The following is a 22,387-nucleotide window of genomic DNA, read 5'->3' on the forward strand; positions in this document are numbered from 1 at the left end:
GCCAGCATTCTGGGTGTACGTGCAAACCAGTGTGTGGAAGGCGGGGAGTCAGCTGCACTTCATGCAGCACCCCACATTCTGATGGCTGCACAGTAGTAAATCACTAGTTTCCTTGGACGAGGAGTTCCCAGAGGAACTGCGGAACCCCAGTGTCTTGAATGAAAGGCAGGACCTGCTCTGTTCACCTTGTCCGTGCCTACATTCTTTATCAAACTGACCTGTCTTCCTGCTGGGAAACTGCCCCACTCCACCCACCTGGTGCCTCCCTGGATTCCTGACTGCCACGAGGTTATTTTTTAATCTGCTCTTCCTTGAAAAGCACCACCCCAGTGACCCAGAACGTGGACTCCTCCTCCTCTCTGGTCACTCGGGCCATCCCACTCTAACCACCATCATCTGCCTCTAAAAGTCATGGAAAATTAGCAGCAATAGCTCGGTCTTCAATTCCTCTAAGCCTCTTTCGTACTTTCAATTCGCCGAAATTACTAGCAGGAAAGAGAGAAGAGGGGAAATGCCTGGCTTCTGAGCAGGGCATGGGTAGGCTGGGTGGAACCGGGACTATCGTTTTAAATTCAATTGCCCCGGGTCCTGAGAGCCACTTCTGGTAATTTAGGCTACGGCTTAGGGCGAGGTTTAAAAAGTAAGAAAGGAATGACTCTTGAGCCTCCAAGGAGAAGCACTGCAAATCCCCCCGCCCCAAAATACAACCCAGGTTCTGGGAATCCCAGCCCTGCCCTGGGGACAAACCCCAAACCTAAATAAACAGCGTCCTCCTAGGCGCTGAGAGCCCACCCAGCTTTGTCACTATGGGTCCCTGCCCCTCCTGCAAGTTGCCCGGACAGGCGACACCCGGACCAGCCTCACTCCTGTCGCCCAGGCCGGGCCGGGCCGAGGGGTGGGGGAGTGGGCGGTCGGGGAAGCGGGGGGCGGAGTTCCGTCCTCTGATGATTGGCTCCGCGCGGATGGGCTGCGGCTGCGCCCGGCCAACCCGCGGCGTGTTGCTATGTGCTGAGTCGAGGGGATAGGCGCGGGGGTGCGTCCGTCACGGGGTAGCCCCCGGCCCGGACCCGGAGGGATGCGGAGTGGCGGCCGCGGCGGTGGCGGAGACTGTGGCTTTAAGAGCGCGCCGGGAGCCCGAGCCCCAGCCGGGCCGCGCTTCGCCGCTGCGCACCCCTGCGGAGCCGAGCCCAGCGCTGGCCGGACGGGGCCGCCTGCCGCCGGGTGAGTGCGCCGGAGTGCGGCGCGGGCTGGGCGCGCGTGGGCGTGGGGCGCACTGTCAGCGCGGGCTCTGCGTCCCCGGCCCCGGCCCCCGGACTCCCCCGGCCGGGCCTGCGCGGGGTTGGAGGTGCGGCGCTCTCGGTTCCGCGTGGGGTCCCCGTGGGGGCCGCGGGCGCCGGGGGCGGGGAGCTGCAGCCGGGCCACGTGACCGGTTTGTTTACAAACATTGCCGGGCCCGAGGCTGCTCGCTGAGGGAGCCCGGGACCCCCGGCCGGGGTGGGAGACGCACGCCAGGGGCCGGACAAGTCTACGGGGCCAGGTTTGGGGCGGGGGCGCGGAGCTGGGATCGCCGCGTCGTCCCCGCGGGTTCGGACTCCGTGGGGTTCGGGTGGGGCTGGGGACGCCCTGCGTCCACTCGTGACGCCGCGTCTCCTTCGGAGAGTCCTGGGGACACTTGGACACAGGGCGCCGCCCTGGGGGCCTCCCACTGTGGGACTGGGCGCCGTCGAAATTTCTCGGAGCGCGTCGTCGGCCCCGGCCCGAACCGAGGTAACCGCAGCCGAGTTTCTGCCTGGCCGCGTCCTGGCGCCTCTGCGGTGTCCTTGCCAAGGGGGTGGGCGCGAAGTCCTGCCCAACGGAACGCAGGGGCCTCTGCCGCGAGCGCCTCCCCGGAGCTGGCGCTTAGGGGGGGCCTCGACCTTTCGCCACTTCCAGTCCACCCTGCTTGGCCGCCGACCTCCTCTGGTGTCTGTCCCAGAGTGGTGGGCTTTCCTCCGGTCTTGGGGGCGTGCGGGGGTGGGGGACACCTGTTCTTTTGGACTTCTTGTCCGGAAGATTGCTACCTCTGGGCGAGAGTTTAAAAAGCCAGGTGAGCGAGTGTCCTGTTTTCCTCCGCTTGGTACAGAGCTGCACCCTCTCCCGCCCTCCAGTCCCGCCGATGCGAATGGCCCCAGGGAACTGCTCCGAAGCTTTGCTGGGGTTTTTGCTTTCTGGCTTCCCTGCTGATTTTGCTGTCCTTGCAACTTGGGAGGCTCTTGAGTGAGTCCTTGCCTTCGGTGAATCTGAAGGCTAACGAGACAGCTGTCTTTTTCTCCCTGCCCTTCCTTCCTTGTTCTTCCTTATCCCAAAGCATTGGGTAAGAAGGGTAGCGGTCAGCTTCCCTGTGCCTCACAGAGCATTAGAGGTGCAAGAAGTTCGGTAAACCACCTCACTGGCTCCGGGGTGGGACTTGATTTCACATGGTTATTGCTCCGCCGTGCTCTCCTGGCTCTGGGGGCCACCTGGCCTGTGAGTGACTGAGTCTCGCCTCCGGTGAGGAATATTTTCATTCTTCTAAACTGTGTTTTGAGTGGCTGCAAGTTCTTTTCCCCAGAAACAGGCCCAGCCTGGGGAGAGCTGTGCAGACTTCCCCCTTGGCACCATCCCCTGTCCCCAGCTCCATGATCGGATCTCAGGCAGGAGTGCAGTGGAAGCCTCATCCCCTTCCTCAGTTGGGCTTTGCCGCGGCAGGTTAACATTCAATGATAGCATTTCTTGGATCTGTCTTGGTATTTCTGTGCTTGAACCAAAATGAAGATGCTTGGAGTTAGGGATGGAAAATGGAAAATAAACACCATGCACAAGAAAACCGTTTTCTTCTTCCCTCTCGGAGCGTGGTTTTCAGACTTTGAGTGGGACCTGCAGTGCATACACGTCTGTAACTGAAATAAGTTTCAGAGAACAATAATTACCCTTTCTACCTGCAGTGTGCTCTGTTTTTTGTTTTTTGTTTTTGTTTTTTTTTTAGACGGAGTCTCGCTCTGTCTCCCAGGCTGGAGTGCAGTGGCCGGATCTCAGCTCACTGCAAACTCCACCTCCCGGGTTCACGCCATTCTGCTGCCTCAGCCTCCCGAGTAGCTGGGACTATTGGCGCCTGCCACCTCGCCCGGCTAGTTTTTTTGTATTTTTTAATAGAGACGGGATTTCACCGTGTTAGCCAGGATGGTCTCGATCTCCTGACCTCGTGATCCGCCCGTCTCAGCCTCCCAAAGTGCTGGGATTACAGGCTTGAGCCACCGCGCCCGGCCAGTGTGCTCTGTTTTAAAGTTTTTTTTTTCTACTTCATTAAAAAAAAATCAACTGCTGGTTACGACCCATTAATTTGATTTCCTGACCAAGCAGGTCCTGACCCACAGTTTGAGAAGCATCGCTTTAGGGCAGAGGTCCTCAAACTTAAAACGTGTATAAAGATGACCTGGGTCGTGTTTAAAAATACAGTTTGTCAGGCTATTCCGCAGATGTTTATTTTCAGTGGGCCACAGGAATCTGTATTTTTACCTAGGGACCCATGAGATTGTGATGCAGGTGCTTGATAAAAGCCCCTGATCTAGTGGGAACTGGAGGCAGGGAACAGTGAAAGGTATTAACTTGGCTCTGAAGTGCAGTCAGGTATGTGACCCCATACTCTGCAATCCCAAAATCACTCAGCTGCCAATCACACTAGCTTAGGCTTTGAAAAGTCTAAGGGCACAGTATTGTTGTTTGTTCTTAACTGCCATGAACCAGTTGGCTTTAGGAGACTGGTATCCCTCGCTCTCCACTCCAGCCTGTTTGAGGGCTGCTGCACAGTGTTGTGTACCAGGAGATGTTTCTAGGTGTGTCGGGGTTGGAGATGTGAGTAGTGCCGATGAGTTGCGTGAGTGTTGCTGTGCTGTTCATAGATTATGTGAATTTTTCATTGTCTTAATGATTTTAAAGGTTTTGCAGGCTGTCACACAGTCATTGTGCCTGGGGGATTCACAATTGGCCAGCTAAAGAAAAGGTCGATTTTGTTTAGTATCCAGACTGTGTAGCCTGGGGGAAAGGCAGGCTAGGCTGGTAACTCTTTTTATTTGAGGGGAGGTGGGTGAGGAGTCAGGAGTTTGTCTACCATCAGGTCTTAGTAAGAGGTGCAAGTTCCCATACCTCCTGGGCTACCCCAGTCCTGGTTACTTCCCATTGTAATGGCCCAGTCCCTGAGTGCAGGTGAATCTTGTTAGGCATCCAGTTTCTGATGCTGTTATCTCTGCCTTCAGGCACAAACACACACACACACCTGATGCAGCCACGGTTAGATTCTTCCCTCTTAGTTATTGTGTCCAGACATGTTGGTAGGATACATTTATTTGAATTAATGAAAGCTGCGATTTAGCTTCAAAAAGGACTTTATCCAAATTCAAGTTCAACCGTAGCCCTTCTTGCTAAAGGTGTGTGTCTTATGGGAACATTAAGCGTGGGATTTTAAAAATTAACTTTAATAATGTTCAGTTTGGCCAAGCAGCTCACATTCAGAATGTTTAGTTTTGAGCATATGGAGAAAAGAAAGCCACAAAAGGATGGCAAGGGATGAGATGTCCCAGGATTGGAAAAGCCAGAAGGAAGAGGTGTTGAAGTGAGATTCAGATGGAGGATGTGATCAATTCCCATTGTAAATTATCTTGGCATTTCCTTAGTGTTTGTCACGCAAACCACTAGGTGCTCTGACAGCTGCATTCCCCTGAGCATAAAAAGGTATAAAGTTTTGGAAAAGGAAGAAGCGTAATTTTCAACTTGAGCCTGTAATGATGGAAAGCCAGCCAGGGCCTGCAGGCTAAAGATATTTTTTAGGGGTGTTAGTTTTCAGTGACATTGTCCTTAACAAAAGGTGATACATTTGAGTCTGTCAAGTATTGTACTGCCTGGGTTTGTTTACCTGGGAGCTGTGGATATAACACTGGTGAGCTTAAAAGTAAACCAGAGGCTGGGCATGGTAACTCACGTGTAATCCCAGCACTTTGGGAGGCTGAGGCAGGCGGATCACGAGGTCAGGAGATGGAGACCATCCTGGCTAACACGGTGAAACCCCGTCTCTACTAAAAATACAAAAACAAAAACAAAAAATTAGCCAGGCATGGTGGTGGGCATCTGTAGCCCCAGCTACTTGGGAGGCTGAGGTAGAATGGCGTGAACCTGAGAGGCGGGGGTTGCAGTGAGCCGAGATCACGCCATTGCACTCCAGCCTGAGCGACAGTGCGAGACTCAGTCTCAAAAAAATAAAAAAAGTAAAACAGAATATGCTATTCCCTTGTCGCCAATTTGCCAATGGCAAATTGTCCTTCAGATATAATCTAATTCCTTTCCCTGTAGGCACCACCTACTCCCCTGTCTTCTGCCTCATCTGTTACCAATCTCCACCGTGTCCATGCTGCTTCTTCCTACTTGAGAAACCTCACCTTTTTGAGGTTTCTGAAACATGCCATACTTATTTTTGTCATGGGGCTTTTCTACTGGTAGTAACTCTTTCCAGGATGCTCTTTCTCCAGATTTTTCTTTTCTTCTTCTTCTTCTTTTTTTTTTTTTTTTGAGACGGGGTTTTGCTCTTGCCTAGGCTGGAGTGCAGTGGTATGATCTGCTCACTGCAACCTCTGCCTGCCTGGTTCAGGCAATTCTCCTGCCTCAGCCTCCCAAGTAGCTGGGATTACAGGCACACCCCACCACACCCAGCTAATTTTTGTAGTTTTAGTGGAGACGGAGTTTCACCATATTGTCCAAGCTGGTGTTGAGCTCCTGACCTCAGGTGATCTGCCTGCCTCAGCCTCTGACAAGCATTGGGTTTACAGGCATGAGCCACCAGGCCTGGCTCTTTCTCCAAATTTTTGCATGGCTGACTCTCACTTGGTTCTCAGAGCTCCTTCCTGAGGGACCAGTTATCTAGAACAGCTCCTCCTCCCTTCTCTGCCCCTCAGCCTCTCTTAATCCCCTTAACTTTATTTTCTTCAAAGCACTTTAATACCGTCTGGAAATATATTATCTACTTGTTTGCCGACACGGAAGCTTGAGAGCTTTTCTGTCTTGCTTACTGCTAAAAGTGCTTGGTGTGGAGTAGACACTGGATAAATATTGTTGGTTGAATGCATGAATGACCAAGAGAACCAAGGTTTAGAATCTCTAGAGGGAGAAATATAGTTTAAGAGAAGAGGAAAAGATAATTCTGTTTTTCTGGGATAACATACTATTCTCAGAATTACTTTCATTTGCACTATGTGTGCTTTTCACAATAGTTTTCATTCCTTTATTCCATTTATAGGTTGGCAAAGGCTCCAAAAGCTCCATTGTTATTTTGTTGTTATTAATAATAAACAACTCTTATCTACCCCAGTAACCTTATTCTAGGCCTCACTGTTTGTTTTCTTCTAACAAATGTTAGCATTTCTATCAGTAATCACATTTCATTAATACCAGGAGGCATTATATGTGGGGCTAAGAGCCTGGACTTTGGAATCAGAAAGACCTGGATAATTAGCTCTGTGACCTTGGCAGTCTACTAAAATTCTCTAAATCTTTGTTCCTTATTTGTAAAATGGTACTAACAATAGTTCGCATCACACAGGACTGATGGGAGGATTAAATGAGACTGCAGGGGAAACCAGGCACAGAGCCTGGCACCTAAGCACTCAGTGCTAGCTATTAATAACAGCACTAATATTAATAGGTGGATTCCCCTCTCTCTGGCTCAGAGGAATCCATTCTGAATCCATTCATTTGGGAGTGGACAGTGTTTGGTGGGTTCAGAGAAGAACTTCTTAATATAAGTAAGTGAAGACTGAAAATGCCACTTACATCTATTTGAACTGGAATGGAATTTAGAAACCATCTATTCGCACACTGACCGCTGCCCAACACCCACCTGGAAGAAGTAATAGTTACGGAAGTTTTTGGAAGGACATGTCTATCTGCTCCTGTGGCCATTCTTGGTTTTAGACTTGATTAAGCTGGGTCATCTGCATGCGCCATTATGTCAGCCCCTCCATTGTTATTTTTACTGAGTTGAGCTTCAGCGTCTGCCCTTTGCTTTATGGAAGGACACTGTCAGAAATAGCTTTATATAACTTGTTACTGTAGTTCTTGTAAGGGTTTATATTGTTGAAGACTAGCTACAGATTCAATGCCCCCTTTAAGAAGTTCATGGGAGAAATTCTTTTAGAACCTAGTTTCTCTGAAAAGCTTTGCCTCTGGTGAAAACCTGGTATGCGTTTTCTTTAGTGGAAACTGGAAATTTATAGCATCATATTTCTCTTTTTGCTTTGGCTACCAGGAAGTACAGAGCCAAATCTGTGGCTTGATTTTAGTGACTATGTAGGGCCCTGCATCCTATTTTTTTCCAGTGTTAACCTTGTAATTTTTATTTTCTATTAATTAGGTATATACTGGGTTGGGCATTAAAATCTGTTTAGGTGTTAAAATTTTAGAGCTATAAACATTGAGGTTCAAGCAGACAAAAAGGACTTGATTTAAGACATAGTGCTAATTAGGGCAAAGTGGAAGCTATAAACCATACCTTCTGTTTCTTAGACCAAGGCCTCTTCCTACTTCTGCACATTCTGGAACAATACCAGCTCCTCATCTAAACCCTAAATAGCCCATGTCTCCATTCTAGGCAGAGTCTACCTTCTCTCTGAAACGAGGCAGAGCAGCATTCTGCTTGCGAGGTGCAGCACTGCCACCTGCATTCCTATTACCTGGATGGGTCAGCACCACCTGGGTTTCCTGAGCTACAGAGCAGTCAGCCCTCCCCCTGGTCTTAAAAGCAGTGTGTCTAGACTGAGTGGCTTTGATTCGAAACTGGATTGCTGGCTCCAAATGAGGTTACCCTCCAGTGTCTGGAGTTCCTTTGTCTGTTTCTCACTGGGAAAGGAGGGTTTGACATCCGGTTGGCAGATGGGTGCCACTGAGGCTCAAACAGGATCTTCTGGGTGTGAACAGTGGCCAAGTTTAGTTGCACCAGAGAAAGTGGCTTTGTTTTACCCAATGTGAAATTTTTAGTTCTAGGAAATACCTTTCTAGTGATTTATTTTTTGTTTTCTCAAGGCGTTCTGTTCAGGAGTACCTGGGGCAAATTAGTGTAGGCATGGAACAGATCCTGCCAATCAGGAATATTTGATCCCTATTTTCAAGATGGATTGGTGAATGAAGAGAATTTACACATGCAGAAACATTCCATGGGGAACAGTTGTGTGCAAAGGCACCGAGGCGTGAACATAAGAGGGAGCGTATGGGGAATGTTCAGTAAGCCCGTGAGATGGGGAAAGAGGGCACTGGGATGTAGTTCTCCGCTATCATGGCTGCAGATAGAGCACTCCATGGGAGTGGACTGTGACTTCATTCACAGTAATGGTGAAGAGCGCTGCACAATGGCTAATTGCCTCAGATCATAGGTGTCCCCAGGAGGGAGGCTATCTCTAGGGGTTCTAGAAGCTGGCTGCCTTAAGAATTCCTCGTCCCACTAAAGGCCTACAAAATCAGAATTTTCAGGATGGGGAATTTGTAACAAAAACAAGAAAATAGTAACAACCCCTGAAAAATTGTTTCTCAGGTTCTTCTAAAGCAGCCAACCCGACACATGTCTGAGGTCTGGAAACCACTGAGGTTGTGGTTGATCCCTCTGGCAGGAGCTACCAAGCAGCCTTGGCTTTTGGCCCCCTTCCCCTTGTTCTTTCTATTTTTGCTCTTTCCTTTGTTTGTGTTGCCCCGGCGTATGTCATCCAGGATATCTGTGCGCCCGTCCCCCCGCCACCGCTTTGTTTCTTCTTTTACCACTTTGGTCTTTGTCTGTTGGGGGTCCCTCCCTAAATAGACCCATTGCCAAATGGACCACAAGAGAGAAATGAATTAACTTTCAGGACTGGTTACGTTAATGGTATAAACGTGTGCATTACATAAACCTAAGTTAAATAGGGCTTGCAGTTTGTTGTGCTCGCAGGGCTCTTTGTTTCTGTTAGGATTTGAGCAAATGTTATCCCCACACTGAACTGCAGCCTTAAAGCTAAGTACCTCATTAGCGGTGGAGGTACAACAAGAGCTGAAAACCAAGTCCGGCCGCTTTGCGGAACTTTAAAAAAATAAGGCGGCCGGCGCAGTGGCTCACGCCTGTAATCCCAGCACTTTGGGAGGCCGAGGCGGGCGGAGACCATCCCGACTAACATGGTGAAACCCCGTCTCTACTAAAAATACAAAAAACTAGCCGGGCGAGGTGGCGGGCGCCTGTAGTCCCAGCTACTCGGGAGGCTGAGGCAGGAGAATGGCGTCAACCCGGGAGGCGGAGCTTGCAGTGAGCTGAGATCCGGCCACTGCGCTCCAGCCTGGGAAACAGAGCGAGACTCCGTCTCAAAAAAAAAAAAAAAAAAAAAAAAAAATCAGGCGCGGTGGCTCACGCCTGTAATTCCAGCACTTGGTGAGGCCGAGGCGGGCAGATCTCCTGAGATCGGGAGTTCCAGACCATCCTGGCCAACATGGCGAAACCCCGTCTCTACTAAAAATACAAAAATTAGCCGAGTGTGGTGGCGGGTGCCTGTAATCCCGGCTGCTTGGGAGGCTGAGGCAGGAGAATTGTTTGAACCTGCGAGGCACAGGTTGCAGTGAGCCAGATTGCGCATTGCCCTCCAGCCTTGGGCAACAAGAGCGAAACTCCGCCTCAGGGGAAAAAAAAGGCATCTTACAAAGGTAAACAGGCTGAGTGCATTTGCCAGGCCTCAAAGGATCGGAGGCACGTGGTGGAAGCACCTTTAAGAAGGAGGATGGAAGGGGGACTTAGATTCTTGTTAAAATCTTTCTGCTATTCCCATTCAGAGAAGAAACCCAGAAATGTGCTGGAGAGTCTCCCTTTCCCACCCCACCCCCTTTCCTCTCCCTCAGTAAATGGCACCACTGGATGACAGTTTAATAATTCCCAGAACAAAATAACTTCCAACTTTAGGCTGGCGATGACTTGGTCTTTAGACATACAATCAACCTTTTGAAAGTGCCTCTTCCCTCTTTTGCTCTTCAGTTTTTAAAAAGTTCAGTTTCCAAATTCCAGTTGCGGAAAGGCGGGGAGCCCAGCCACAGATGTCAGAGTCTAGAGTTTTGGATTTATTTGAATTGGGAGATTAAAGTCAGAAAGCCAAAGGCATGCTGACAGCTGAACAACAGAATTGTATTGGCAGATTTGGGTTGGGTGGTTTGTAGCTAATTGGGGCCCCAGCTGTGCCCTGGGGGACCAGCAGTTTAAAGAGAAATCAAGGTCACACAGTGCCCAGAGTCTACAACACATTCATATATTCAGCAGATATTTGAGTGTGGGAAACACAGATGACAATCAAATAATCACCTCAGTAAAATTACCGCTGTGGATAGTGCTGTATGTGTGGCATAGGGGAGCCTGACTTGGTTAGGGCTGGATGAGGCCAAGGGGAGAGTTCCCTGGTACAGTAACTTCTGAAGATAGGCCGTATCTCTTACCCTATTTCCCAAGACCTTGTTTTCTTCATAGATCTTGTAAATGGCTATTTTTCATTATACTTAAAGTATAACCCTGTCTGGGGACAGAGAGATGGACCAGATTTTTCTCTGGGTCACAGATCATGGGAAAAATCTATTTGTTTTGTTTTAACCAGGATTATCGTCTCTGAGCATGATCAAATACAAAAGGAAGGACTGGTGTTGAAGGGCGGCATTCTCTTGGGGCTGGAGGAGAAGGGCACATTTGGCTCTCTCGTCTCCATAGTCAAGGCAGGGCTGAGGGATCGCTCGCCTTCTTGGCCTGAATCAAGCCTGACACTTCATTTTTTTGTGACTCATTCTTGCCTAGGGTAGCAGTTCAGACTGTCCTGGGGGTTTTGTGGGGACCATCTTGGAAGAAGACTCCTAGGTTGGAACTCTTAAGAGTTTCTCTGGGGGTCTAGAAGTCCCTGCCCACCTGGGAGGGTCACTTAGGGAGCTAACCCAAGGAGGGCATACACAGACTGTCTGAAGGGCAGAGCAGGAAACGTTTCTGCTGTCAGACAGCAGCCAGGTAAAAGCATCAGAGGCTTGTGTGATGTGGCTCATCTGAGTGATGATTTCATGGCCCTACTGAATTTCAGACTCCATCTGCCAGCCGAAATGAGTTGGCATCACAAGCGTTTACTGGCTTTTTAACTTTGTAGAGCATTAATGGTGTGTGAGTCCTGTGTAATGCCCAGATTGGATATTTTAAATGTACTGGATAGTGGCAAACTAAATAAGGCGATTTAAAAATACCAGCTTTACGTGGCCGTGTGGTTTCACTGATGGCCGTTCATTTTACTCAGTTAACATTTATCAAGGATCTCCAGTATGCTGGGGCTATGAGTCCTGGAGAGACCACTGGGGGTGGGGTTGGGGAGATCTGGAAGGCTGGACCTTTGACTGCAAGAAGTTCCCAGTCTAATGGGGATAGAGACTCATGAACAGTGTGATAAAATGCCATTCCAGAGAAAATTTTTTTTGTGCTGGGAGAAGGGACCACCAGCTCTGCTAGTGTCCTACTGGAGCTGAGTGTTAAGGGATGAGCAGGCATTTACTCATTTCTTAAAGAATAAGGTAGAGAAGGTAGGGTAAGGCATTGCAGGAGCTGGAATAGTGTAAGGAGCACAGGATAACAGGACTGAGCTTGATCTGTAGGAAACAGGTTTGGAGTGGGGCGGGGAGGTGATGACAATATAAGAAGAGTTGGGCCCAGGCTCTTGGTGCCACCTGAAGGGTTGGACCACATCCTTTAAGCTGCTAGGAAACCACTGGAGGTTTTGAAACATGAGAGAGTGTGGTCAGGTTGTGTTTTATAAATAGAATTCTAGAATGGGCTGGAGAGGTAAGAGCTGAGTCAGGGAGACCTGTGGGAAGCTGTCGCAGTAGTCCAGGATGAGAGAGGATGGGATTCACAGTGCTGTTGCTGGTGACTGAGGGTGGTAACGGGAGCGTGCATCTAAGAAGCAGAACCAACTGTCTGGGGACAAATGAAGTATGACATAGAAGGGAAAGCGTAAAGGGTGTTTCCTGCTTGTGCAACTGGAAGAAGGAACAGAATTGGAATGAAGGTGACGGCAGTCTCACTGTGTTGCCCCAGCTGGTCTTGAACTCCTGGGCTCAAATGATCCTCCCACCTCAGCCTCCCAAAGTGCTGGGATTACAGGCATGAGCCACTGTGCCCAGCGTGGAGACATCCTTTATAAAGGGTTCAAGGGTTCAGGAGTAGAAGGCACAAGTTTAGAAGGCTTGAAAGGGTGTGGGTAAGAAGGCCCAGGGGAACAAACAGTCAGAGGCACTTGGCAGAAGCACTTCCAAGAACGATGGAAGGAGAATAGCCAGGAGATAGAGGCTCAGAGAGGTAGGAGAAGAATCCAGAGAAACACAGTAAAGCCCGTTAAGGAGCATTTCAGATGAAAGCAGCTGAAGGCAGCACCACGGCCAAATAGTATTGGCATTCTAAAGTATTAGTGTTTGTGGCTCACACCTGTAATCCCTGCAGTTTGGGAGACTGAGGCAGGTGGACCACCTGATGTCAGGAGTTCAAAACCAGCCTGGCCAACTTCGTGAAACCCCGTCTGTACTAAAAATACAAAAATTAGCCAGCAATGGTGGTACACGCCTGTAATCCCAATTACCTGGGAGGGTGAGGCAGGAGAATTGCTTGAACCTGGGAGGCAGCGGTTGCAGTGAGCCAGAATCATGCCATTGCACTCCAGCCTGGGTGAGAGAGCAAGATTCCGTCTCAAAAAAAAAAGTATTAGTGTTTGAACTTGGCATGTTGGAGACTGCCCGTAGTTTTGTTACTCAAAATCCTGGTTATGATAAATGATATTCATGAAGCATTGCCAGAAGTCTCTGTAGCTCTTCCGTTCCTCTAGAGCAGTGGTCCCCAACCTTTTGGCACCAGGGACCAGTTTCGCTGAAGACAATTTTTCCACGGATGTGGGGGATGGTTTTGGGATGAAACTGTTCCACCTCAGCTCATCAGGCATTAGTTAGATTCTCATAAGGAGCACACAGCCTAGATCCCTGGCACACACAGTTCGCAATAGGGTTCGCGCTCCTGTGAGAATCTAATGCCGCCACTGACCTGACAGGGCGTTTTGAAGGTTGACAGAGGGATACTTTCCCCTGAGGCAAGATTTGGCAGACAGAGCATCACTACTACATGGAACCAGGACTTTAAAGGCTGAAAGAATTCTAGAGATCATGTAGGATTATCCTCGGACATATAACCCTCCTGAAACCAAGACTAGACCCTGCGTCTAGTGTTGAGATGAATGGTTGGTTTTATTTATGAAGGAGCATGGTTTCTTTTTCTTTTTTTTTTTATTTTTGAGACGGAGTCTCGCTCTGTCTCCCAAGCTGGAGTGCAGTGGCCGGATCTCAGCTCACTGCAAGCTCCGCCTCCCGGGTTGACGCCATTCTCCTGCCTCAGCCTCCCGAGTAGCTGGGACTACAGGTGCCTGCCACCTCGCCCGGCTAGTTATTTGTATTTTTTAGTAGAGACGGGGTTTCACGGTGTTAGCCAGGATGGTCTCAATCTCCTGACCTCGTGATCCGCCCGTCTTGGCCTCCCAAAGTGCTGGGATTACAGGCTTGAGCCACCACGCCTGCCCGAAGGAGCATGGTTTCTTGAGTATCCAAGCTGGTTTTTATTACCAGCTGGGTGGATTTGAAGTCCCACCTAGTTCCAGTGCTGTAAAAGAGGTATCTAGAAAGTGATGGTTTTCCTGTGGGTCTTACACATCAGCTCCTTGGCAGCTTTAATAGAGGATTTTCAGAGAAGTTTCAGCAGTGGCCCTGTCCTGAGATTAATAGACTCAGTGTAGACCACAGAGATAACTTTTTCAGTACAGTAAGTGATGGAATGGTCTGTGTTAGGAATGACAGCAATAATATCAGGTCCCCAGCTAAGCCACAGAAGCCTTCTTAAACCACAATGTACCTTTAAGTCGATTAGTTTAGGCCCTAACCTCCTAACCACCGTGAGTCAGCCTGGGGGCAGGAACACTGTTCCTTTTGCTCTTGTGAATAGGAACAATTCCTGTGCCTTTTCTCCCTCACTGTTAAGGGTGATTGTAGCTAATCAGGATTATTGAGTATTAACCATGTGCTGGGTGCTGTGCTGAATGCTCCAATTGCATTATCTCATTTGATCCTTCTGTCTCCTGCAGGAGGTAGGCACTATTATTATCTCCTTTCAGGCAATTTGCCCAGTGGTAATGTAGCTAGTGAGAAGAACTAAGATGGAATCCAAGTCCACCCACCTCTAGATCCTGCACTCTTAACCGCTGGGCAGCACTGCTGGCCACCTCTCTCATTGGGTGGGCACAGGTCTCTCTGTGCTCTCTGCTCTAGGCTCCGGATTCTGGGGAGAGTAGGATGGGGAAGGAGGACAGCTCTCCCAGTATAAAGGCCTTCCCTTGCGATTCCATCTCTCCCTTTTTTCTGTCTCGCACTCCCAGAAGTGGCTTGCCTCCTCCTTTGTGCTGCCACTACCATTCAGCCAGGGCTGCTTTCATTCTTCACAGATGTTGGGACAGGCTATGGCTACTTAGTTACGTTCCTACCCTCCTGTCCTTAAAGTTAGCACAAGGTCCCTTTCAGGCTTTCTAAGAGTTTTTAATTTGTTTGTTTGTTTTTAAACCTAGACCAGCAATGTAAAGAATAGGCATGGATGCCAATGTCAGGCCTTTGAGTGGCACCCAGGAATTGTGGTTTTCCTGGGCATCCTAGCACAGGATGGGAGTAGAGGTGGTGAGGAGAGAATTGGGTTAGATGGAGTCTGGGGACGCAGAGTAAGTTCACCTCCTTCCTCCTTGCTTGGAGAGGGAGGGAGGGTCCTCATCACATTTGCTACCTGTGCAGGTAGGTGGACCTATCCAGTGGGCAGCCAATGGGAAGCAGAGGAGGTTCAGTTCAGTGATGATGTTTAGCCTCTACTGTGTGCCCTGTGCTGCTGAGTTCATGGAGTACAAAGATGATTCTTGGAGCCTACCTCTAGTAGAGGATACAGAGGCAGAAAAGGGTAATTTCAATTTCAGTAGGGTTAAGATGGAGGTGAACACAGGAGAGGCCACTAAGCCCAGTGTTGAGGTGACATTTGAGCTGAGTTTCAGTGGTCACGTAAGGGCCTTGTGAGGAGAGATGGGAAGGTTGTATCATCCGTCTGAAGGAATGGCATCAGCAAAACCATGGAAGCACGGAGTGCAAGTGTGGTGTATTGAGGGGACCTACAAGGAGTGGTACAAGTTGCCACATGCCTCCAACAAAAGAGTTCCTGACACATGGTAGAATCTTAAATGTCATTTCAATAAATGGAGATGGAGGATGATAAGGTGTAGAGGATGAGTTGAGTCCGAAGCTATGCATGGGCATCAGTAGTAATACACACCTGGAATGTGTTATGGTTACTACATGCCAGGCACATATGCTTAGTACTTTTCTACTAACTTAGTTCATCCTCGCATGAGCCATATGAAGTAGATATTTTTGTCTCTATTTTTTGTGAGGAAAGTGAGATCCAGAGAGGCTCGGTAATTTGTCCAAGGTCATACAGCTAGTAAATGACAGAGCTGGGATTTGCAACTAGTTCCAGGTTCTTTCTTCTTTTTTTTTTAGGGTTTCACTATGTTGCCCAGGCTAGTCTCATACTCCTGGCTTCAAGCAGTCCTTCTGCCTTAGCCTCCCAAAGTGTTGGAATTGTCGACGTGAGCCACTGTGTCCAGCCGGTCCTGTCTTTTTAACCAATGCTCTGTGTTGCCTTTCTGAAGGCTGTAAGAGTGATGAGTTGGTCAAATCTCCTTTCTAAATAGACAACACTGGCTGGCATGCAGTGGGTGGATTTGAGGGGGAAAGAGGCCCAATGGCCTGCCAGGGCTGTATAAGTCAGAGATGCTTACCTTTGGGCTGTTGAGAGCATGGCCACTGAGGAAGCACCTCTTAGAAGGACGTCAATACTAACACATGCCTGTGGTTCCTCCAATGCTATTGCCACTTTGTCTCATCTTGAAAAGAGAATTCTAGATTTGGGGAGATGTCCCAGTGGTACCATCTCAAAGAGCTGCTTGAAGACAAGTTAAAGCATCCTAATGGAAGGGGCAGGCTGGAATTTGGCTACACACAGGCGTCTGGTTCAACATAAATAGGAAAGAGAAGAAAAATAGGATGTTCCCAAAGGACCCCAAACTCCATGTCTGTCTGAACTCTCAGGCCTTCTCCTTTTTCTTTTTCTTCTTTTTTTTAAGCAGCAGCATCTGTTTTTGCCCCCCATTGGCCATTAAAAATAATAGATAAAATTTTGGTGTGTATTGTGCACCAGCTCTGTGTAAGTACTGAGACCGTCTCACTTAACACGTAGAACCCCTGTGGAGGTTGGTCTTATTAGAGATGGGGAAGCTAAGGATCAGGGTGGTTTCATAACTTGCTGAAAGTCATGCAGCTAGAAAGGAGTGGACCTGGTTTGTGTGAGTCCAGAGCCCACTTCTTTTCCAGTCTTCACCTCCTCTCAGACACCCCATGGAAACAACAACACAGAGGCATGCCTTGGGACCAGCCTTGTCCCGTGTTCTTCCTGTAGAGAGTCCCACTTCTTGGGTCAGTTTCCGTGGCTCGGCATGTGGTGGTCCAGCCTTGCTTCCACATCATTCCTCACGTTCCTCTGTGGCTTAACGAAAGCGTCCCACCTCTGGCCCCTCCATCCTGGTGGCACTCAGAAGGTTCTGTTTTGAGTTCCAGCGGCAATTACTCCCTCGTGGGGAAGGCCTGTTGGCCAGGGAGGCGGGGGCGGGTGGTGCTGGCCAGGTTGGCATGTGCTCCCTGTGCGTTTGGCTCTCGAGGTGTTGTATCGAAGATCTTTGTTTTTAATCATAATATCTCACATATTTTCTTTCCGTGCTGCTCATTGTAAGCTAGCTAGGAGTGGCGGCAAATCTTCCTTTAATTTCCAACATGATGGATTATTTGTTCACTGAAAATGGTGTTTCATTTGCACATGTGCCCCGAGGCTTTTAAATATCAAGCTCATTTGATGATTGTTGGGAATCAATTTAGACTCCACAGTTATGTTCTGTGAGTTGGACTCATGAAGCCCCATTAACAGGGGCTAAAGTTCAAAAATTAGAGTGAGTTCAACTTCATACTCTTAATTTCTTCCTTAAAAAAAAAAATCAATTTTCTTTCCTGAGAATTGACCCAAGAAGCTTTTAAAATTTTTGCTTAAAAGGGAAGAAGACAGTGCAGATGATGAGTTTTTGGTCCCCACCTCTCAGCTTGTTCCTCTCATGCAGCCTGTTCTCCCCTTTCTCATCCCACAGGCCTTTCTTTTTTTCTTTTTTTCTTTTTTTTTTTTTGAGACTCACTCTTTTTTTTTTTTTTTGAGTCTCGCTCTGTCGCCAGGCTGGAGTTCAGTGGCGTGATCTCGGCTCACTGCAAGCTCCGCCTCTCAGGCTCAAGCGATTCTCCTGCCTCAGCCTCCCAAGTAGCTCGGACTACAGGTGTGTGCCACCATACCTGGCTAATTTTTGTATTTTTAGTAGAGATGGGGTTTCACCATATTGGCTAGGATGGTCTTAATCTCTTGACCTCATGATCCGCCCATCTCAGGCTCCCAAAGTGGTGGTACTACAGGTGTGAACCACTGCCCCGGACCTATAGGCCTTTCTTGATCCTGCTTCTCTTTGCTTTCTCCTCCTCTCATTTCTTCTAGTTTGTCCTGTACCAGTTGAACAAGATTCATATTTCAGCAAGCCACTTTTTCTTCCCTTTTTCTTTTCTTCTTTTTTTTAATGTTCTGTCACACAGGCTGGAATGCAGTTGGAGTGAACACTGCACTGCAGCCTCATCCTCCTGGGCTCAAGTAATCCTCCCGCCTCAGCCTCTCAGGTAGCTGGGATCACAGGCACATGCTACTTTTTTATTAGCCATGCCTGGCTAATTTTTAAATTTTTTTGTAGAGATGAGGTCTTGCCATGTGTCCAGGCTAGTCTTGAAATCCTGGGCTCAAGCAATCCTGTTTCAAAGTGCTAGGATTATAGGTGTGAGCCACCGCACCTGGCTTTTCCTTTTTTCTTCTTAGGAAATGAGTTCCCTCTCTAGGATGCCTGTTGATTCATATTTAAGAGCAATGGGGAGCAGAGTGACCCTGCCACAGCAAAGTGTTAAAGCCTCTTGTCTAGGCCTTCCAGAGCCTTTCTAGCACCAGACAGCCTGGGCCATTGCTTATGTGGTAAATTTTTCTTTTGTCTTTTTAGGTTCAGAGCTGTGGTAAGGATGGAATGTGCGTGTGTGTGTGTGTGTGTGTGAGAGAGAGAGAGAGACACTCGCATTTAATACAAACGAGAAATGCTTATTTCACAGAAGGTAGCTTTGAATAAGTTTCGGAATTCAGATTTGAAGCTGAGCATAACCAGAAACTTCTACCTGTAAACTTTTTTGGGGGGTTTCCTTCAGAGGAGAAGTGAGAGAAGAAATAATTCTACTCTGGGGAAATGCATAATTTAGAAGCTGTCTGCATGTGTAAGAAAACAGACTCTGTATCTGCTCTCTAAACTCAGACTGGCAGCCAGGTCATTGTTTCTTTTTCTCCCCTCTGTGTTTGTATAAGACGAATGGGTCTGGTGTTCTATGTGCTCCCCAGCGGGCAGCTAAGGCTGTGGACTCCAGCAGCATTTGGCCTGGGGGAAGCCTACTGCTTGTTTTCCCCTGCCTGTCTTTCCTATTTCCTTACTCTGTAACTCACCACCCCTTCCTTTCCTGGACGTGCTGTCTATCCTGAGAATGGAACAGGAATATTAGAAAGGTTGAAGGGCCAGGCGCGGTGGCTCACACCTGTAATCTCAGCACTTTGGGAGGCCGAGGCGGGTTGATCACCTGATGTCAGGAGTTCAAGACCAGTCTTGCCAACATGGTGAAACCCCGTCTCTACTAAAAATACAAAAATTAGCCAGGCATGGTGGTGGGCACCTGTAATCCTACCTGGTGAGCTACCTGGGAGGCTAAGGCAGGAGGATTGCTTGAACCTGGGAGCCAAGATTGGTTGCCATGAGCCAAGATTATGCCACTGCACTCTAGCCTGGAAGACAGAGTGAGACTGTCTCAAAAAAGAAGGAAAAAGGAAGGTTGAGGGTATTTCAGGAAACTCCAAGCGGGGTACTTCACTCTACCACCTTTCTGCCTGTAACACTATGGCACCCAACAGCATTGGTCTTCTGTGGGCTGTCTTGTCATTCACCTTACCTGCTACTCAGAGTGTGTCCAGGGTGTGATGAAGGGGTTCTGGATCCAAAAGTTTATGTATCTTTCGTCCTGTCTCCTGTGATGGCCGGGCCTAACTCTGAGGCAAAGCCGAGAGAATTATTTCCCATGTCCATTTCCTTCAAGTGTTGCTATAATGTTCACTATAACCTGATTTTACATCTTTAAAACTAGAGGTGGGAGGCTGAGCAGGGGCGACATCATACCTTGGCCCCTGGAGGTCTGAATCCCTTCAACAGTCAGATAACTCACATATAATTGGCCGCTTTGCATGTGGAGCCTCCTTGGCTCAGGGCTGCAGAAGAGGAGTGCTCTCACTGTGGAATAAGGGGTGGTGACTGATACTGTCCTTCAGCCTAGTGCTAGGTAGTGGTGTTGGCCACTCAGGAAGATGTAAAATGTCTCAGAAGCATGGCGGCCTCAGTGGCTGCTTTGGTGGGAAGGATTCCAGGAAAGGCGGCAGCTTCGCTTTGAAAGATGTGGTTCCAGGGAGGTTTAGAGGAAAAAGAGGATGATGATTTGCAGGCCTTCTCTAAAGATCCAGATGGATCCCAAGACGTAGTCCAGCCAGGAAGATCTGATTTTGTTTATCTTCCTTCCCCATCTCCCTAAATAATTTTATCTTCAAAGCATGACGCAGGTGTTAATTAACACTCCCCACTCTCCTGGGAGGTAGGCAAGTGGAAACACCACCCCTATAAGTGAAGCCCAGGGGATAGCAGGTGCGGAAGCCTCAGGCAGGTGAGCCACAGAGAAGCAGAGGAGTCTTAGACCTTGTGGCCCTGCCCTCAGACCTTTATTTGGACTTGCTGCTCACTTAGTTACCTTGGTGCCACCTCGCTTTCTCAGTGTCCTTGGTTCCTAGTAAAAGAGCTGAGGCTGTGGTAGAAAAGATGTATGGTACTATGGGATGAATAATGGGAAGTCAAATGGCTGGGAAGGAATTCTGGTAAAATTCACTGTTACTGTGAATTTTAGATGCAGGATTCTGATTATGCCATTGATTTCATTCATTTGGTTTAAAAAAATAATGTACTATTTACTTCTGAGTGAGGTGTATTGCAGAGAGAATCACTTCTTAGGAAAGAGGTGGCTTACCACTAGGGATCCTGCTGATTGGGAACTTGATCCTTTATATCCCATGCTCAATCTCTAAAGCAAAGCCTGGAGTGTGGGGTTTGCTGCCTCTGCAGGTGATGGCTTCAAGTGTTGGACTCTCGACATCTGGAAATGGATGAAAAACCCAGGCATGACTGTTGGATGTGGTGAACCTCTAGAGGCTAAACTTTTCCTTCTCCTTTAACCACTTGCCTTGGTTGGCTCAGGAGAGGGGCCCCTGAGGAGTCCTCTCCCTGGGGCTGTAGGTGGTAGCACATCTTCAAGCCTGGTGTTATCTAGGGCTGTCTGGGAATGATGATAATGCGTGTGCTAGGTGTCTAATGAAACTGCTGGGATGATACTGAACTTCCCTCTCCAGAAAAGCAGCCAGACTGGAGTCTCCAGTGGTTTCTTTCTCATTCTTTGGGTATCTTGGGCATAATACAAGGAACAGAGAAGTGGGTCATTTGATCCTATAAGTATTGCCTTCTTCATGGGTAGCAGTTGGATTCTGCTTGCTTTGTAGGGAGCCCTGCTCCATCAGCCAACGTTAGTCCTCTTTCCTTGATGTTACAGGCTGCTGAGAACTAGCCCTAGACCTCTGCGTGAGGGTTCTTCTGCCGAAGACATCACCAGTGTGTGGAGCCTGCCCCACACCCACCCGCTGCCAAACCACGGCCTTTACCTGTGTCTTCCGGTGTTTCCCGTGCGACCCATCCTGTGGGAGTGCCTCGTGGGCTGCCCCAGAGTTCACCCCACACTCAGCAGCGCCAATGGTGAAGATGACAAGATCGAAGACTTTCCAGGCATATCTGCCTTCCTGCCACCGGACCTACAGCTGCATTCACTGCAGAGCTCACTTGGCCAATCATGATGAACTAATTTCCAAGGTACACGTTTCCAGCAGGCCTTCCTTGCCTACCTCGGGGAGGGCGCTTAGTGCTCCTAAGGTTGCAGAGGTTTACAGGCTCTCTCAAGAATATTTGTACTCCATCTTTGTACAGGGAGGGCTGACCCACATGACTGTCTCACTCAACTGAGAAATAACTCTGAGTTGGAGGGACAGAGTAGTAGTTTAATTTGTTATTTTGGAAATGAGATGTCATCCTTGTTGGAGGCTTTGGGAGCTGGCAGCTTGCAGGCCAGAAAAGGGAAGGGCTGGGGATTGATGGGAGCCTTGTGCTCAGCTTGCTTGGTTTAGGTTGGCGGACGAAGAGTGAAGAGTGCTCCCTGCTCAGAAGGTGAGTTCTAAGAAAGCAGGGGGATGTCTTCTAAGAGGAGTTCCTTAGCAAGAAGAGAGAGCCCCCAGGAAATTGTGAGACTGTGGAGTTACTAAAGTGGGTGGCCTTTGGCAGGGACCAAAAGTGGCTTGTTGAAGAGCAGACCCTCTGGCCTGTGGGGGCCTTTAGGGCTTATACATGAGGTAATAATGGCATGACATTTGATCATGATCAGAAGAATGGAGCCCAATTTTTCCTGAGGTGCTTAGGCAGCTGCTTTCTAAAGATGGGGCTGGGGGATTATCAAGTAAATAAACCAACATGCCAGTTGTGCAATTCAGGAAATGGATCCTTCAGGCAGCGTTCTCAGGGGAACTGCTTCCCTCCTGGCCCTAGATTCCCAGGGGAAGAGAAACAGGTTTTACTAGGCTGCACGACAAAGAGAAAGAGATCATGGGAGACTTTTCCCTTACGAAAGCATCTTTACCCAGAACCAGGACTTCACACCATTAAAAGTAAAAACAGACCAATCCACCTTTACACAGACCCAGATGAGTTTTTTTTTTTTTTGAGACGGAGTCTGGCTCTGCCGCCCAGGCTGGAGTGCAGTGGCCGGATCTCAGCTCACTGCAAGCTCCGCCTCCGGGTTCACGCCATTCTCCTGCCTCAGCCTCCCGAGTAGCTGGGACTACAGGCGCCCGCCACCTCGCCCGCTAATTTTTTTGTATTTTTTTAGTAGAGACGGGGTTTCACCGTGTTAGCCAGGATGGTCTCGATCTCCTGACCTCGTGATC

The 22,387-nt window shown here is 48.8% G+C and overlaps 1 protein-coding gene across 3 annotated transcripts in view; it reads left to right on the forward strand.

The window, feature by feature from the left end:
• The first annotated feature begins 980 nt into the window (after nt 1-980).
• Nucleotides 981-22,387, forward strand: part of YPEL2 (yippee like 2) — a 64,996-nt gene continuing 43,589 nt past the window's right edge. The window contains exons 1-2 of one of the 3 annotated variants that reach the window (XM_033183703.1): nt 981-1,221; nt 20,950-21,263. In XM_033183703.1, coding sequence (XP_033039594.1) covers nt 21,147-21,263 — 117 coding nt within the window. In that variant the 5' untranslated portion in view covers nt 981-1,221; nt 20,950-21,146. Of the gene's footprint in view, nt 1,222-1,585; nt 1,768-1,807; nt 2,087-20,949; nt 21,264-22,387 lie in introns of those variants that run through there. The other 2 variants (XM_033183705.1, XM_033183704.1) reach the window with 2 other exon arrangements.

The sequence above is a fragment of the Trachypithecus francoisi genome, unplaced genomic scaffold (assembly GCF_009764315.1).
Source record: "Trachypithecus francoisi isolate TF-2019V2 unplaced genomic scaffold, Tfra_2.0 Lachesis_group20, whole genome shotgun sequence".
In the NCBI taxonomy this organism is placed as follows: Eukaryota; Metazoa; Chordata; class Mammalia; order Primates; family Cercopithecidae; genus Trachypithecus; species Trachypithecus francoisi.